The sequence below is a fragment of the Peromyscus eremicus genome, chromosome 4, assembly GCF_949786415.1.
Source record: "Peromyscus eremicus chromosome 4, PerEre_H2_v1, whole genome shotgun sequence".
Lineage (NCBI taxonomy): Eukaryota > Metazoa > Chordata > Mammalia > Rodentia > Cricetidae > Peromyscus > Peromyscus eremicus.
This window is the reverse complement of record NC_081419.1, coordinates 2,599,190-2,614,100: the sequence shown is the minus strand read 5'-3', so window position 1 is coordinate 2,614,100 and position 14,911 is coordinate 2,599,190. Positions and strand designations below refer to the sequence as shown.

Sequence of the window (14,911 nt, the reverse complement as noted above, 5' to 3'; positions counted from 1 at the left end):
CAGCATGGGCCTGGGGTGAAGGTGTAGCAGGCTGCCACTGAGTCACAGTGTGCAGGACCACTGGCCTCTGGCTGGGGCAGACTCCACATGGGCTGCAGTTCTTCAAGTTGAGCCTGTGCACTGCCCACACCCTGCCAGCATGTCCACAGCGCCTCCCACCCTTACTGCTCAGGAAAACGAGCGCCTTCCTACAGGACTTCCGATTGTTCTTTAGTTCTTTCTGGCTTCAAGCAGTAGGTTCCTGCTGGCTGGTCTCCCCGCACCAGACTGTTGTTACTCACTCCTCGATGTCCACCTAGCTGTCAGCCTGTAGTCTACTGTCAGGTCCTTTCATCTTCAACCATCTGACTGCTAACATGTTCTCATTCTCCTCTCAACACTAGAGCCCACACATGCTGCAAGTGGCCCTGAGTCTGTGGCTTGTCACTTGTGTGCCACCACCACCCAGAGAAGCACTGGCCACTGGCCACAGCAGCTTGGGGAGGAGAGGTTAATTTTTTTAACCACCTGTGGCTTCCAGGACTTTCCCCGGGTTTTGAGTTTGCGTTCTAAGAAGAGTGACTCCCTGCTAACCATGTCACATACAGTTGGAACCTTCGTCAGCTTAGTCCAGAAGGAGGAACAAACTTTCCTCCTGAAAGGGTCAGCAAAGGTACTGAGGTCAGTACTCACCCCTGGAGGCTATGCTGCCTGCTGCAGGGTACCACTTAGAGCCTGGCTCCTCATGCTCATGGTCATGTTGCTCTTGCTCCCAAAGCAAACACTTCCAGACCTCAGGGAGGAATGTTAGCCAGAGATTAGGCGTGCTTTTTTCCTCCCCGGGCACTGACCTGCTCCTCCACTCCAGTGGCATTGTGGTGCTGCTTCTAATGGATTCCAGACTGCATGACACACAGCCTCCAGTCTCCTTGGGTCCCTTGGGCAACCACAGCACAAACCTCAAATGATTCAAGGATGGAGCCATTCAACCCCAGCATTCACACACACCAGGCTGCCCATGACACCTACTGCCCCAATACCTTGGCCCAGGCCTCAGCTGCCTTTCAGAAGTTCCCCTCCTGACTGCAGCAGCATCAGGTGACCCACTGATTCCCAAATATGTTCTGTCACTGCTCTCTAAACAGAAGCCTCCACCCAACTGATCCTGGAGTCCTTTGAAAAGAGCCAATGTTTAGGCTGGGCACCTTCAAGATGACTTCAGGTCACAGTCCCCCAACCTTAGCTAGAAAAAAATAAAAATAAAAGCCTCAACAGCCTTCCAGAACTCAAGCCACACAAGATGCTCAGGCTCTGTCATCGGGTACAGAGCACCCAGGCTGAAGTAAAGTGCTGAGGGCCCAAGCAGAGTCGGTAGCTACTCGAGCCTACACCTCAGTCTACCATGCTGCTGCCTCCTCTCCCTAAACACCAGCACTTGTGCGGACTGTAAGTTTTCTTCCAATGTAGAGGGAAAAAGGCTTGGTTCTCTGGCACATGGTTCTCTGGCACAGATCTTGGGGGGCAGGTAGTGGTGGTGAGGACAGCTCTTAGGAGCAGTGTCTACCATTAACTGTGAGATCTTTCTCCCAGTCTGTTCATCTACCCTTTCCTACAATGAATCAAGTGAGAGAACACTGGGTTTTCAGCTTTCCTTTGGGCAGAGCTAATGAAAAGCATGGCATCACTGAGTGTCCAGGGGCAGTGGCTGCCCTCTGCTGGTCTGAGAGTAGTCAGTGGCATGTCTTCCTGTGGGCTGGCTATAGCAAAGATATGGCCCTAACAGGTCTCCAGCCAGCTCTGCCATGGTGACAAGAAGTCTCACTTTACCTAGGGATGCTAGGATATTTACTGCCACACTTAAAAAAGACTTTCACCCTCAGGCTGGAAACTTCCATATGCAGTAAGATTTCGTACCATTCGTTTCTTTTACCTTTGTTGTAGCTAAACCCTTCTGTTCTTTATATGTCAAACAGAACAGAAACCAGAAAACCAAGCTCATGGCTCCTTCCCAAGTCTCTCCTTGCCTGGTCCAGAATATCAGGCAACAACTCTTATACTTCCAGCATTTATTTCAGGAGCATTGGTCGAGTTTGGGCTCTCTGCCACCACCATGTTCTGATCAATGTCACCTCTTGTGAGCATGAGGGCAGGCAGTGGTACAGGCCACCAGCCTCCATCAACCCTCCCAGACTCTGAGTTGCTCTGCTGTTCCTAACAGAAGTGTTTGACATGAAGCTCCAGGGGAAGTCTCTCCTGCAAAGTCAGAATTGGTGTAAAAAGCTGCTAGAACCTACTATGGGGAGGCATCCCCAGCCCGAGAACAATCGTCACATAAACTCTAAGGAAATTCTGACTCTTCCAAGCCCGTCTGCTGCAGAATCACCAAGCAGCTGGTAATGAGCACATGGACAAGGAGAGGCAAACAGAATGAAGGATGGAACCGTGGCTCAGTTGGACGGGGCCAGCCAGAGACATGGTTCCACACGTGTATGGGCATCCTGGGTGCCCCTCCCAGTGCCTACTCCCTGCAGTCTGCAGATTACAGGACGACCACCTACACACACCCACAGGCAGCATGGTGCCAGCATTCAAGCAAATACCAAATAAATAAGAGGTAGTGGGGGAGGGATAAGAGCTTTCCAGAGAGTAAGGCAGTATGGCCTCCACAGCACCAACTACACTATCAAAACAACTGGTATGCTCACAGACCTTCTAGGAAGCGTATCAGAGCTGCCAAAAGAAGGCAGAGGTGAATGAACCCATTTCTCTAGATCTGTGGTTTTAGATGCTGAACTTCAGAACCAAAAAGAAGTGAAAACGCTCCTGTAAAGACAGTCAACTTTCTACACCCTCCTGGAAGGGACAAAACTGGACTTACCTGCAGTGCCACTAACTACCTGGTCTACCCAAGAGCCACCCATCTATCTGCACCTCAGGAAGCAGAGTGGTGTGTTGGACCCAAAGATGAAATTTGGCCTCATATTGCACAGGTTCAAAGGACAGAGCCATTTGGTGGAAGGAAGGAAGAAAATAAAGCCACAAGGGACACACACAGGCCCTCAATTAGTACATACTGCTAGGTAAATGAAAGAGGCTGGGGTGGGGTGAAGGAAAGCATCTCAATGCCAGACCCAAAAACCATCATCCCATATTCTGCCTGCTGTCAAAAGGACCTCTATCCCATTCCCACTGCACAAGCAGCCGCTCAGACCCTGGAAACAGAAAAGCCTAGAACGTGCATTCACACCTCCTGTTCTGTGTTGACAAAGACGCAAATTAACACTGACAGACCCCCTCAGCTGTGCTCGTGGTGAGTCTCATTGTAGTCCATGATGTGGAGCTGCCCCACACTGTCCGAGTTTGGGGAAGATGGATGTGAGGCATCTAGATTCAAAGGACTCTTGCTTTCCACACCTGAGTCTTTGCCCAGTTCCGTCTTTAGGGTCTCAGAAAGGCTACTGTTGGTCACACCGTCTTCATCACACTGGCTCTCACTCTTATTACGGAACAGCTCCCGGGCCTTCATGCCCAAGAAGCTTTTGGAACTGGGAAGTGAGCCAACAGTCGTGGGGATGCTGCTGGAGGGCTCACCCACAGCGGTTTCCCACCGGCTGCTGAACCTCTGGCTCGGGGGTTTCTCTGGAGTGGAAAGCTCACTGCTGCTGCTGCTGCTGCCTCCAGTGCTTCTGCCTCCACAGCTGGCCCGGGTGCCACTAGGCCTGGAGGTCCTGGTCTCACCGTTGTGGCCAGAAGCCTCTTCATTATGCCCTACCAAGGAACCTGGGCAGCCATCACTACAACAGTCAAGCCTGTAAGAGACCCAGAGGGAATGCGGTTGATAACTGTAGTACTTTTGGGGAAATGTGAAATTACACTTGCTCCCTGAACCTGGCTTGCCCATTCTCTAAATTTTTTATGTGTATGAGTGTATATGCACCATGTGTGTGCCTGATACCTGAGGAGGCCAGAAGACTGTGTCAGATTCCCTGGAACTGGAGTTACATACAAGTAGCTCACCTAGGTGCTGGGAACCAAACCAAGGTCCTCTTGCAAGAGCAGCCAGTGCTCTTAACCACTGAACCATCCCTCCAGCTCCCCCTACTCTGTTTGTAATAGTAGTCACAAGCAAGAGTCTCATCTTGGAACCCAAACCACTGGGGTTATGCTGGATGACAGACAGCCTGCAACAGTAAGGGCGGATAATTGAGTGTAGGGCGGATAATTGAGTGTGGCCAGGAGGCAACAGGATGGCTCTCTGGAAAGGGCTGGGCAGAGGATAGCAGCTCAGCTGCTTGTCACTCCCTCTCCAAAGGCCTGCCATGCTGCCTGGCTGTCTGTGGCCTCAGGCAGAGCCTTCCACAGCCCTGATGCAGCTGCTCTCACCTCTCGTCCGCTGCTTCTGCTGCTTCTGCTTTGTCCTCTTCTAGTTTCCGTAGGCGGCCATCTTTCTCCAACCTGCCGTACAAGTCTAGGATCTCCAGTTCCAACACCCGGGTGATCTTTCTCTGAGCCTCATACCTGCTCTCTGCGGCCAGCAGCTGTCCACTGAAAGACAGGGTTGGTTCACAACATGGGAGGGGCCTCACCCCTACCCCACCCCTACTTTTCCTGTGAGTCACCTCGCCTGGCTCTTGACATCCTCAAGGTATTTCTTCTGTTCTAGGAGAAGGTGGTCTTTCTTGGCTAGAAGAGATTCCAGTTCCAACACTCGCCTCTGTGAGGCATCCAGCCTCTGGTTCTGCTGGAGAAGGTGGCTTCTGTTCTTTTCTAGTTCTTTCCGATAAGCAGTTTTCATCATTTCTACTTCCTACAAGAAGGTCTGGAGTCAGTACTTACAGATGACTGTGCAATGGAACTCAACAAGAAATGTCCTCAACACTGAGAGGCACTCAGTGTCCTGACTCAACCGAGTGAGGCTGACTTCCTGCTAAGTAGGCTGGCTGGGCATTTTTGATATCTATCCTTAAGAAAACCATCTGAAACATGGAAAGTCATGTTGCACAACAGTCACCACAATCTGCTTACAAAAGCCAAGAACCATGAGTTCCCTTAGAACTAATGTCAGGGCTCTGTGAGAGAAAACATACATTTCCTCTGTTTGCAGGGTGCATACTGTACCAGTAAAAAGGCACAGAAGTGGACCATCACCCACAGGATCATGCTTGTCACATGCACCAAATAAGCCACTCTGCACAGGTTAATGGCACTGGCCATCTGCCTTTTTACCCTTCCTCCTCTACCAGCAGCTGAGACGGCAACACAAAGAGAATATGTCTGCTCAGGAGAAGCACCGTTTTCAGGGCGGGTACCTGCCTAAGTTTGTCAGTCAAGTCACACAGGCGGCCTGCCCGCATCGGCAAATCCAAAGTAAGTGTAGACTGATGTGCCCCCAAAAGGTGGAAAAGAGGCTTTCCTAGCAATTGTTACTGTGTGTTTTACACACACACACACACACACACACACACACACACACACACACACACACGCTCGACACCATATAAGTTTTTCAAAAAGATCCTAAATAGTTAAGTTACAAGGTTACAAGGAGGTAACCTTTCTGGAAGGCACCAAGCCTCAACGCAGCTGACCAGTAAATCAGACGTTTCCAGAATGCAGAAGGCAGAAATGGCTGACAACATGGCCATTCCAGCTGTGTTGAACAGCTCCAGGTAACAGCACAGCTGACTTCTGTACCAGAGGCAGCAGTCACCCTCCACCACAAGGCCCAGCAGCCGGGATTCTCCATGTTCACTGTGTGCACCGAGTGTGCCATGCTGGGTTCTTGTCATTCTCCTTGAACAATACAGTTTTCCAGCGGCTTACACAGTGTTTACCTTACATTAGCCATGCACATGTGACCTGGAGATGCGTACAGTACATGGGAGGACTCTTATGAGGAACTAACCATCTGGAGACTTGCAGGGCCCTAGAACCATCATCCCTGCACAGCAACAGGGACATCTGCACTTACTTATAGATACTCACACAAGGAATTAAACAGCAAGCCCTGGGCATCTCAGTAACCCTCACAGCCTGTTAGATACCTGCACCTCCCCCATGGGCCTGAAGAACAGTGACCCAGACGCCCACCAAGGGGCAGATCTTGGCCTGCTCAAGGCCCTCACAGGCTAGGAACAAACAGAAAGGAAAATAGGGCCAGAGGCATGCAGAAGGTTCTAAGAAAGGTTGTTCTCACTGAGAGACACCCACCTGTAGGAGGGGATACTCGCCTCTTCCTGGGAACACCATGTGGTTGGCCTGTGAGGGCTGAACTTGGGGCACTTGGCACACCAGTGTGGCTAGCTGGAGGACAGGGCTAACAGGCTAAGATGGCAGGAGGAAGAAGAGTTCATACAAAGAGCCTGGCTTCCTTATGCTGGCCCCAAACTGCCACCTTGACCAAGGAATTCACCTGTCTCAGGAAATTTGTCAATTGCAGCAATAAAACTGTATTGTTAAGCAAGATTGTTCATTTTGTTTCATGATGTATAACAGACAGCATCCTGCCTAACAAGCAGGCTTCCCAATTCATAACTGTGAAACAGCTCCCAGGAGAGGAACATGGCTGCTGCCAGTCTCAAGAGTCCAAGTAACAGAAGCCAGTCCAGCTATGCGTCATCTCTCTGGAGGCAATCAAAAAGTTGTTTCAGCAGCAGCATGGTGGCAACATCTTTAATACTAGTACATGGGAGGGAGAGATAAATGGATCTCTGTGAGTTCAAGGCTAGCCTGGTCTATATAGAGTGTTTCAGGGCAGCCAAGGCAACATAGGCAGACCCTATCAAAAAACAATATGCCTCAGCAAGCTCTTTAGTGGTAGGTCCTTGGGTCTGATCCCCACATTCTCTTGAAACTATTCTGCATCCAGAGTAATTCATTGTTGGAGACAGTTTCACCTTTGACATTCTCCAGAGTCAGAACCGGAGGATGTAGAGCTAAAAAGTAAGAAGCAACTCTACCATGAGTTATGTCTCTTCAGTTCTCAGAACACTGTCCACTTGGAGACCACAGATGACATTTCATAGAGCCTTGACCCAAGGGTGCTAAGGTCACTTGACGGAGGAGCAGTATCAGAACATCAGAGTACACTCTTGAAATTCCAACCCAGCTCCTTCACTAACACCGCCCAAAGTGAACTGTATAGTGACGTGGACACCTGTCTCAGCACACTGGCAAACACTAACTGGCCTTGATGCTGATACCAGGACTGAATGAACATCGATTGGCAGGACCAGAGTCACAAGAAAAGGAAACAAAGCAGCATGGGTGCTGGGGCACAGCAGCCCCCACACACCCTAGGTGTGCTAGGCAGAGTTGGCTGCCCCCATCTTTCCCCTCCCTCCTGCAGTCACATCTCATGCTTTCACTGTGTGAAGGCCAATGTTGGTGACTCAGGGATATGATATGAATCACTATGGCAACAAACCTCTGGGCCTCTCTGGAAGAGACTAATCTAGACTAAGTTGACTGAAGTGGTAGGACCAATTAATAAATATGGGCAGCACCATCCCATAGGCCAGGGTCCCAGAATGAATAAAAAGGAGGAAGTGAGATGAGCACCAATCTCTCTCTGCTTCTTGACTGTGGACACAATGTGACCAGATGCCTCACACTGCTGCCACCATGCTTTCCTGCCAAGATGGACTAGACCCTCAAACTGGGAGCCAATAAACCTTTCCTTGCTTCTGTTGCTTTTTCAGGAGTTTTGTCACAGCGAAGAGAACGGTACCTGACAAATGTACTCTGGACTCCCTGCAAAGCAGCCCCACAAGGGCACATGCCTGCTGCATGCTCTCCAATGGTTGGACAGTGCTGTGTGGCTGGGTCTGGCTGCTCTGCAGAACACAGGGCCAGGCAGTACAGTTTTGTGCCTCTCAGTGCCCTCGCCACATACCTTGGTGGTGTCAGGATGCTTGCTCTGCAGCTGCTCCAAGTACAGCTCATTGACCTCCCCGAGCACCAGGAGCTGCCTATTCAAGAACTCCATCTGCTGCTGCACCGACTCACTATTGGAGAGCTGTCCAGACGGAAGTGAGAAAGTGCAAGTTCAGCATGGCAAAAGTAGCCAACGGACAGTGACAGTGACTATGGAGGAGCACAGTGCAATGCAGGGCAGAATAAACCATTCCCACTGAGGCCAGGGCTAGTGGAGAAGAAAGCACCAAGGGCAGCAGAAACACACTTGGGTTGTGCTCTGCATAGAAGCAACATGGCTGTATTTCACTGCAGCTAGCCCAAGAACACTGGAGCAGATGCAGCTATGGGACACAGCCCCAATGAACTCACATAGATTTCATTGAATCCCTATGGGGAGTCACAGCTCAAAAGCCTTAACAAACTGTTGACACTTCATAAGCAAGGTATTAAAAAAGGGCTCCAGGGGATGTGCCTGGCTCCAGCTCAGCAGGTACTTTTGTTGTGAGGGCTGTCTGCACTGGAGGGTATACTGCATCTGACAGTACCCATGCCCCCTACCCACTCACTGCTAGAAGCACCAATGTCTCAGACATTGCCAAATGTTTCCTGTGTAGAACTGTTCTCTGCTGGAGTGCCAACACAGACACTCAAGTAATCTATCTGTCTTTCTGAAGCAAGAGCCAGCAGGTGGGGGTCTCATCTTACCTTCTGAGAAACCTGGCTCAGCAGCAGCTCAGTGTGGCACACCTTGTTGTTGGCCTTCTTCAGCTCTACCCGAAGCTCTGCAATCATGTTCCTGCAGTCCTCCAGCTTTGTCTACCAAAGAGAGTTGTCCGTGAGGTGACAAGAGCACCTATGGGCAAGGCAGAGCTGGGGATGCTCGGCTCCTCAACTGCTCTCTTGTCCATCAGTATTGGACTTCTCAATTTTAAAGGAGAGATTCCAAGTCTCTTACTACTTAAGATAAGGGTAAAAAAAAAAAAAAAAAAAAAAAAATGGGGAAAAAACCCAAAGATCTGATCCTTACAGCTCCCAAACAGCATGTCTCAGATCAGGCAGCCACAAAAAAATGTGGCCCAAACTTTTCACTTTTTGAGGTGCCTACAGTGACATCTGTGGGACATCATGGGAACTACCAATTAGTTGGTAGAGCAGTGCCACGGGCTTGTGGATAATGCCACATCCTGGCAAAGCTGGGCTTTTGGTGGTTTATGAGAAAACAGAAAGGAAATGAGGGTGTCACTGTCTACTGATTCCAAGGCCAAAACACTGTGTGGGGCCAACATATGACCTTAGCAATCATGCCTATTTAAGAGTGAATTTTAAACCATTTTAAATGTAGGTGTGTTGTTTCCAAACAGCTACTATGTCAGGAGGAATCAACCTCCCTGACTGTTCAAACCTGTTTAGAGCAGCAGTTTTCAACCTGTGGGCACGACCATTGGGAAACAGATTTCTGGGATTTTTTTTGCTTTTTGGTTTTTCGAGACAGGGTTTCTCTGTGTAGTTTTGGAGCCTGTCCTGGATCTCGCTCTGTAGATCAGGCTGGCCTTGAACTCACAGAGATCCGCCTGGTTCTGCCTCCCGAGTGCTGGGATGAAAGGCGTGCACTACCACCACCTGGCAGGGAAATAGATTTCTGATGGTCTTAGGAACCCCGGGGCAGCAGTTCTCAACCTGTGGGCACGACCATCGGGAAACAGATTTCTGGTGGTCTTAGGAATCACCAGCCATAAATTTATTTTCATTGTTATGTCATAACTGTAATTTTGCTACTGAGTGTTTCTTAAGAAATTGGAAATAAGTGGTTTCCAACAGTTATGACCCACAGGTTAAGAACCATTGGCTGAGAGGAACATTAAGTGGCTCCTTTTGGCTCCAGGGTACTGGGAACAAGGAATCAAGAGAGCTGGGGAACTTCTATCCAACACGAAATACACTTGTCATTTTAGAGAGCAAGCTAAACAAGGTGACAGGCCCCAGCTGATGCCATGCTTTCTCCTCTCCCCGCCTGGGCAGTAGCTGATACCTGTAACTCCTGGCTCTGGTTGTAGAATTCTTCCCGGTCATGCTGCAGCTGCCTGATCTGGCTGTGCAGCTGGGTCACCATGGTGTCATGCTGTTCTTGAAGCTGACTGTATCGGGCTTGTTCTTTCTGCAGACTCACCTTCCACAACTGGATGTCTTTCTCTTGTAACTTCAACTGATCTTTCTAGCAAAGACAGAGATACCATCATTTTAGGTGCCACTCAATATAGACAGTGACACTCAAGCTTAACATGTCACCAACATTGACAGTCACACACTGCCCTGGAATTTTAATCATACATTTACGGGCCTGGTGCCTCTCTACTGTTAAAACTTTTCCAAATTCTACATGAACACATGGAACATTCCTTAAGAAACACCATGCAGCCGGGCGGCAATGGCGCACGCCTTTAATCTCAACACTCGGGAGGCAGAGCCAGGCAGATCTCTGAGTTTGAGGCCAGCCTGGGCTACAGAGTGAGATCCAGGACAGGCACCAAAACTACACAGAGAAACCTTGTCTTGAAAAACAAACAGCAACAAAAAACAAACCCCACCATGCTTCTGATACTTGCTGAAGTCCTAGCTGACAACTGAGAAAGACCCTGGATATACAGTGCTTTAGTCCTCAAAAATGCTGGGCCCTGACTGTCACCCAGTGTACCAGGCACAGAACGAATGCTCATTTGTTGTCTACAGAATGGGTAAAGAAGCATCAAAAGGCTTAAGGTAAGCCAGATGTGGTGGCTTACGCCTTTAACCCCAGCACTCAGGAGGCCCAGGCAGGAGGATCTCTGTGAGTTTGAGGCCAGCCTGATCTATATAGTGAGTTTCAGTTCCAGGACTATATAGAGACCCTATCTCAAACAATCCCCCCGACCCTCCCCTCCCCCTGCAAAAAAAAAACCCTCAAAAACAAACAAAACCCTAAAAGGCTTAAGGTAAAATCCACCATTCAAAGTAGAGGCCTGGTTGACTTTACACCCATGACATCAAACACCTTCAGTTCTGTGCCATGAAACAGCTTACCAGCAGGAAAAACAAAATTACACTGGACCTTCACATTCATGGCCAATGCCAAGTGGTCACAAAAAGTCACTTGTTCTCATGGTTCGTGAGAGCTTAAGAGGAGTTCTAAGATCCAGCTGGGCACAGCTCTACCTCACAGGCTAAGTGGCTTGCCCTTAGCCATTAGAGCAGAGCTGGGACTAACAAAGGCTGTCCTTATTTGGCAGCTGCTCCCCTGCGCCTGCTCACCATTGCGGCGTTGTGCTCCTCCAGGGCCGCTGCTCTGATCACCTTGCGCAGGAGCCTTCTGTTCCTGAGGGCATGCTGCTGCCGCTTGAACCTCTCATACAGCAGCTGATTGTGCAGGAGAAGCAACTGGTCTCGGAGAGTGCGGATCTCATCTGAGGGAGGAGAGCCTGATTTTAAAGCAGAGGGAAGGTGGCAGAAAGGCCTTTTACACACATATTCAACAAGGGCCTCCCAGGCGCCTCACTAAGAAACATAGTTCTCGGGGTCTTGGAGAGAGCTCAGTCCATGAAGTGCTTGCTGTGCAGGCATGGGCCTGGGGTGGTATCCAAACCCATGGAAAAGAGTTAGGCATGGTAGTGTGTGTGCCCCTAATGCCAGCACTGGGGAAGCAAAGACAGGCAGACCTTGGGGCTTACTAGCCAGCCAGCCTTGGTACATTAGCAAGCTCTAGGCCAGTGAGAGACCCTGTCTCCACACCTGTGTACACACAATTCTGACACTACCCAATCAGTGTTCCCAGCACCGCCATTCTTAAGAGATGGAAGAATCTTCTACTTGTCTTCCCTGTAAAGCATCCAAATGTGGTATCAAAGGAGGGCTCCTGAGGCAGGAAACCTGATCATGGAGTTATTTCTGGCCACAGGTCCCTCACTGCTGTGCTTCCCAGGGAGACTTCCTAGCACATTCCTACCAAGTAGACCTTCTCTAGGAAACCTGGTGCTTGCTTACTTTCTCACTGAACTTCCAAGTTCACAGTCCTTGCCACTCCTTAAAAACAAGAAGCACTGACTCTGCAACACTTGGGGAACAGGAGCCAAAGGGAGCCCTTCCTGAGGGCACCCTTCAGAGACAGAAAAAGGATGAGTGGGGCTGGATGTGTGCTGAAGCAACAACTTTACCTCCAAAGTGGGTCCAGTCAACAGATTTGCTGGGTAAGGACAACCTAGGAAAAGATTTTATAGTAAGTTACTGATCTGACCCAGAAAACATGAATCTGGACTTTTTGTTGTTGGTGATAGTGTTTTGAGAAAGTCTCATGCAACCCAGGCTGGCTTTGAACTTGCTATGTAAGCCAAGGATGATGTTGAACTTCTGATTCTCCTGCCTCCATCTCCCAAGTGCTGGGACTGCAGGCATGGGCCACCATGCCACATTTGATATGGTGTTGGTCATCAAATGAAGGGCTTTATGAATGCTAGGCAAGCACTCTACCAACTGAGCTACATCCTCAGCAGAAAATATGGACTTTTAGCTGTAGCAAGGTTAGCTCACATTCTTGCAGTCAGAACCTGCAGTGACTTAGAACTTTCATACTCCAAGTCTACAGCTGAGCTGGAAGGGAGTTTTGGTGGCTGGGAATGGATAGGCAGTCCACTGCATATAACTAAATCTCAGCCTTAGCACTGAGCTCCTTGGCTTAGTGGCTATGCCACAGGATCTGCTGGTCCAACCACCCTTTGCTGGAAAACATGGAGTCCTACTCCCTCCCCTCTCCATGCAGACACACAGAGTCACTCTCCTTGGACAAGCTACTGTCACCCTGTTAAGATAAATGCAAGTCATTTATCTGACTCTAATACACAAAATTTCATTTTCTAAGTGGAGTTTTAAACATTACAATTCTTGTCAAATTCCACCTTAGAGTATTAGATAGAAGAAAGGTAAAAACTAGCCAGGTGTGGGGTACACCCTTATAATCTCAGCTCTTGGAAGACTATGGTAGGAAGATCATAAATTCCAGACTAGCCTGGGCTACATAGTAAGATCCTGTCTCAAAACAAACCGACAAAAGATTAAACTAACATTTCCCAAGAACTTGGGAAAAGGGTCAAACCCAACTTAGCCGGTTAATTCTTTCTCTTTCTCTGGAATCCTCTGACAGGGTTTAAAAAAAAAAAAAAAAAAAAAAAAAGACTGAAAGCTGCCTCAACTTTTAAGCAGCCCATGGGCTCTGTGGAGCATCCATCCACCTGAACCTGTAGAGAACACTGATAATCTCATCTTTTACCAACACTATAAGAGAAAACAGAAACCTCTAACTGGAGGATATTCTGAAATCAGGATTACTTAACTCTGAGCTATTACAACCTCATTTTTAATGTCTGCTTTCCAGAGAACAAATGTGCAAACACCCACTGGAGCATCCACACAGAGCAGAGGCACAAAATGACCTGTACTGGAGATTTATTTACAAATGGACACTGTCTATCTCACAGATCATCCAGGCACAAGTGCCCATGCTCTAGACATGGAAAAGCAACAGAATAGAAAGACATCTAAGAAAACGTAAGAGAACCAACTGCCTCAGGTAAAGGGGTAGTCCTGCTCTGTCCTCGTGGTCCTGTGCTGTCTAGAAACAACAACAGGGCCCAGGCTTACTTGCTCAGCTCCTTGCTGTGCGCGTCTGCTCCCTGCTCTATCAGTCTGTCCAGTACTTCCATTGGGGAGGTAGAGGGCACACAGTCTTCCTCAGAGTTTCCTTTCACTTTCTTCAACAGCTCCTCAGTCTTCTTGCTGACAAAGTGACAGGCAGTCTTTGGCAAGGCCACCTCAAAGAGATGATCATAAGGGGGAGGCTGCCCACTTCCAAAGCTCACTCCCCTCTGAGGTGGAATTTTGCAAGGGCTAGGAGTGAGGATACTGGTTTCCAGAGAAGTCTGGCGATCCCTGTCCCCAGCGGGGCTGGCATCAGCGCTGCCAGAGGGTGGGTCTATAGGGGTAAAGGCTTGCTTTGGTGTGTCAGGCCCATGCTTGTCCAGGGAGGAGTGCAAAGGCTCAGGGTTCATGCTGGAGCCCTGAGTCCCAGAGGCTGTCGAATGAGTCTTCCGCTGAGAACCAGAGAGACTGTCTCGGTAGAAGGGAGAGTCAAAGCCCCCTCGAGGAACTACAGGATCCGCCTCTGCAGTGGTGATCTCAGAAAGCTCTTTAGATATCGCAGCTGAAATGAGGGTAGGGAAACAAGGGGATCTGTAAACACTCAACCAGGCAAATGGGCTTGGGTTTGTGTACTACAGGGGAATTAAAGCAGGCAATCCTTTCCCTGGAAATGCTAGAACATCACTTTTCACCCCAACACAGAAAGCCTAGCAAGCTCGTGAGTTATGACTCTAGAGCCCAGTTCTGAGACAGAAGTGGGACACTTTCATCACCTGTAGCAACCCACACATATTACCTTCTTCCTTATCTTTCTCAATACTGTCTTCCTCAGAAGCCAAGTCACCTAGGAATTCTGACAGATTCCCCAGAGTAACGGAACCTTTGCTTGCAGGTGGGTCCTCTGCAGAGAGACAGAGACAACTCAGGTCAAACTGACTGACTCTTACAAGCACAAAGCTGCCACACTGCACACACATGCACAACACTTCTTCCAGATGAGCAGACAAAGTTGGGACCACTACACAAGATAGAGAACTTACACATCATTTACAAAGGTTTCAAACCCAACCCCACAAAAATGGCATTGTTGCGTGTGTCCAGGAGTCGGCATCAGTGCTACTCCAGAGCACCCTTCTTCTATCTAGCTTAGCTTTGAAACTATAGAGTTCAATACAAAGAGACAAGCTAGGTCCATCATTACCCAGGGGGTTTACCTAGTCCTCGGTCATTCAGGAGATACTGCTGTCTCTGCAGGGAAGGCCTTGAGGAATCTGTTCTTTCTTCCTGAAAATGGAAGCACACAGTGAAAATGCTGGGCATGTTCTGTGGCCCACAGTAATGGAGTTTAAAGGTT

At 49.1% G+C, this 14,911-nt stretch overlaps 1 protein-coding gene across 5 annotated transcripts in view; it reads right to left on the bottom strand.

Moving 5' to 3' along the window:
• Positions 1-2,030: 2,030 nt before the first annotated feature.
• Tsc1 (TSC complex subunit 1) overlaps positions 2,031-14,911 on the bottom strand; it is a 48,893-nt gene continuing 36,012 nt past the window's right edge. For 3 of the 5 annotated variants that reach the window (XM_059259899.1, XM_059259902.1, XM_059259900.1), the window contains 11 exons: positions 14,772-14,841; positions 14,354-14,458; positions 13,561-14,119; positions 12,081-12,124; positions 11,182-11,348; positions 9,926-10,108; positions 8,602-8,712; positions 7,874-7,996; positions 4,599-4,786; positions 4,363-4,524; positions 2,031-3,788 (listed from right to left, as the gene is read on the bottom strand). In XM_059259899.1, coding sequence (XP_059115882.1) covers positions 3,275-3,788; positions 4,363-4,524; positions 4,599-4,786; positions 7,874-7,996; positions 8,602-8,712; positions 9,926-10,108; positions 11,182-11,348; positions 12,081-12,124; positions 13,561-14,119; positions 14,354-14,458; positions 14,772-14,841 — 2,226 coding nt within the window. In that variant the 3' untranslated portion in view covers positions 2,031-3,274. The remainder of the gene's footprint in view (positions 3,789-4,362; positions 4,525-4,598; positions 4,787-7,873; positions 7,997-8,601; positions 8,713-9,925; positions 10,109-11,181; positions 11,349-12,080; positions 12,125-13,560; positions 14,120-14,353; positions 14,459-14,771; positions 14,842-14,911) is intronic. The other 2 variants (XM_059259901.1, XM_059259904.1) reach the window with 1 other exon arrangement.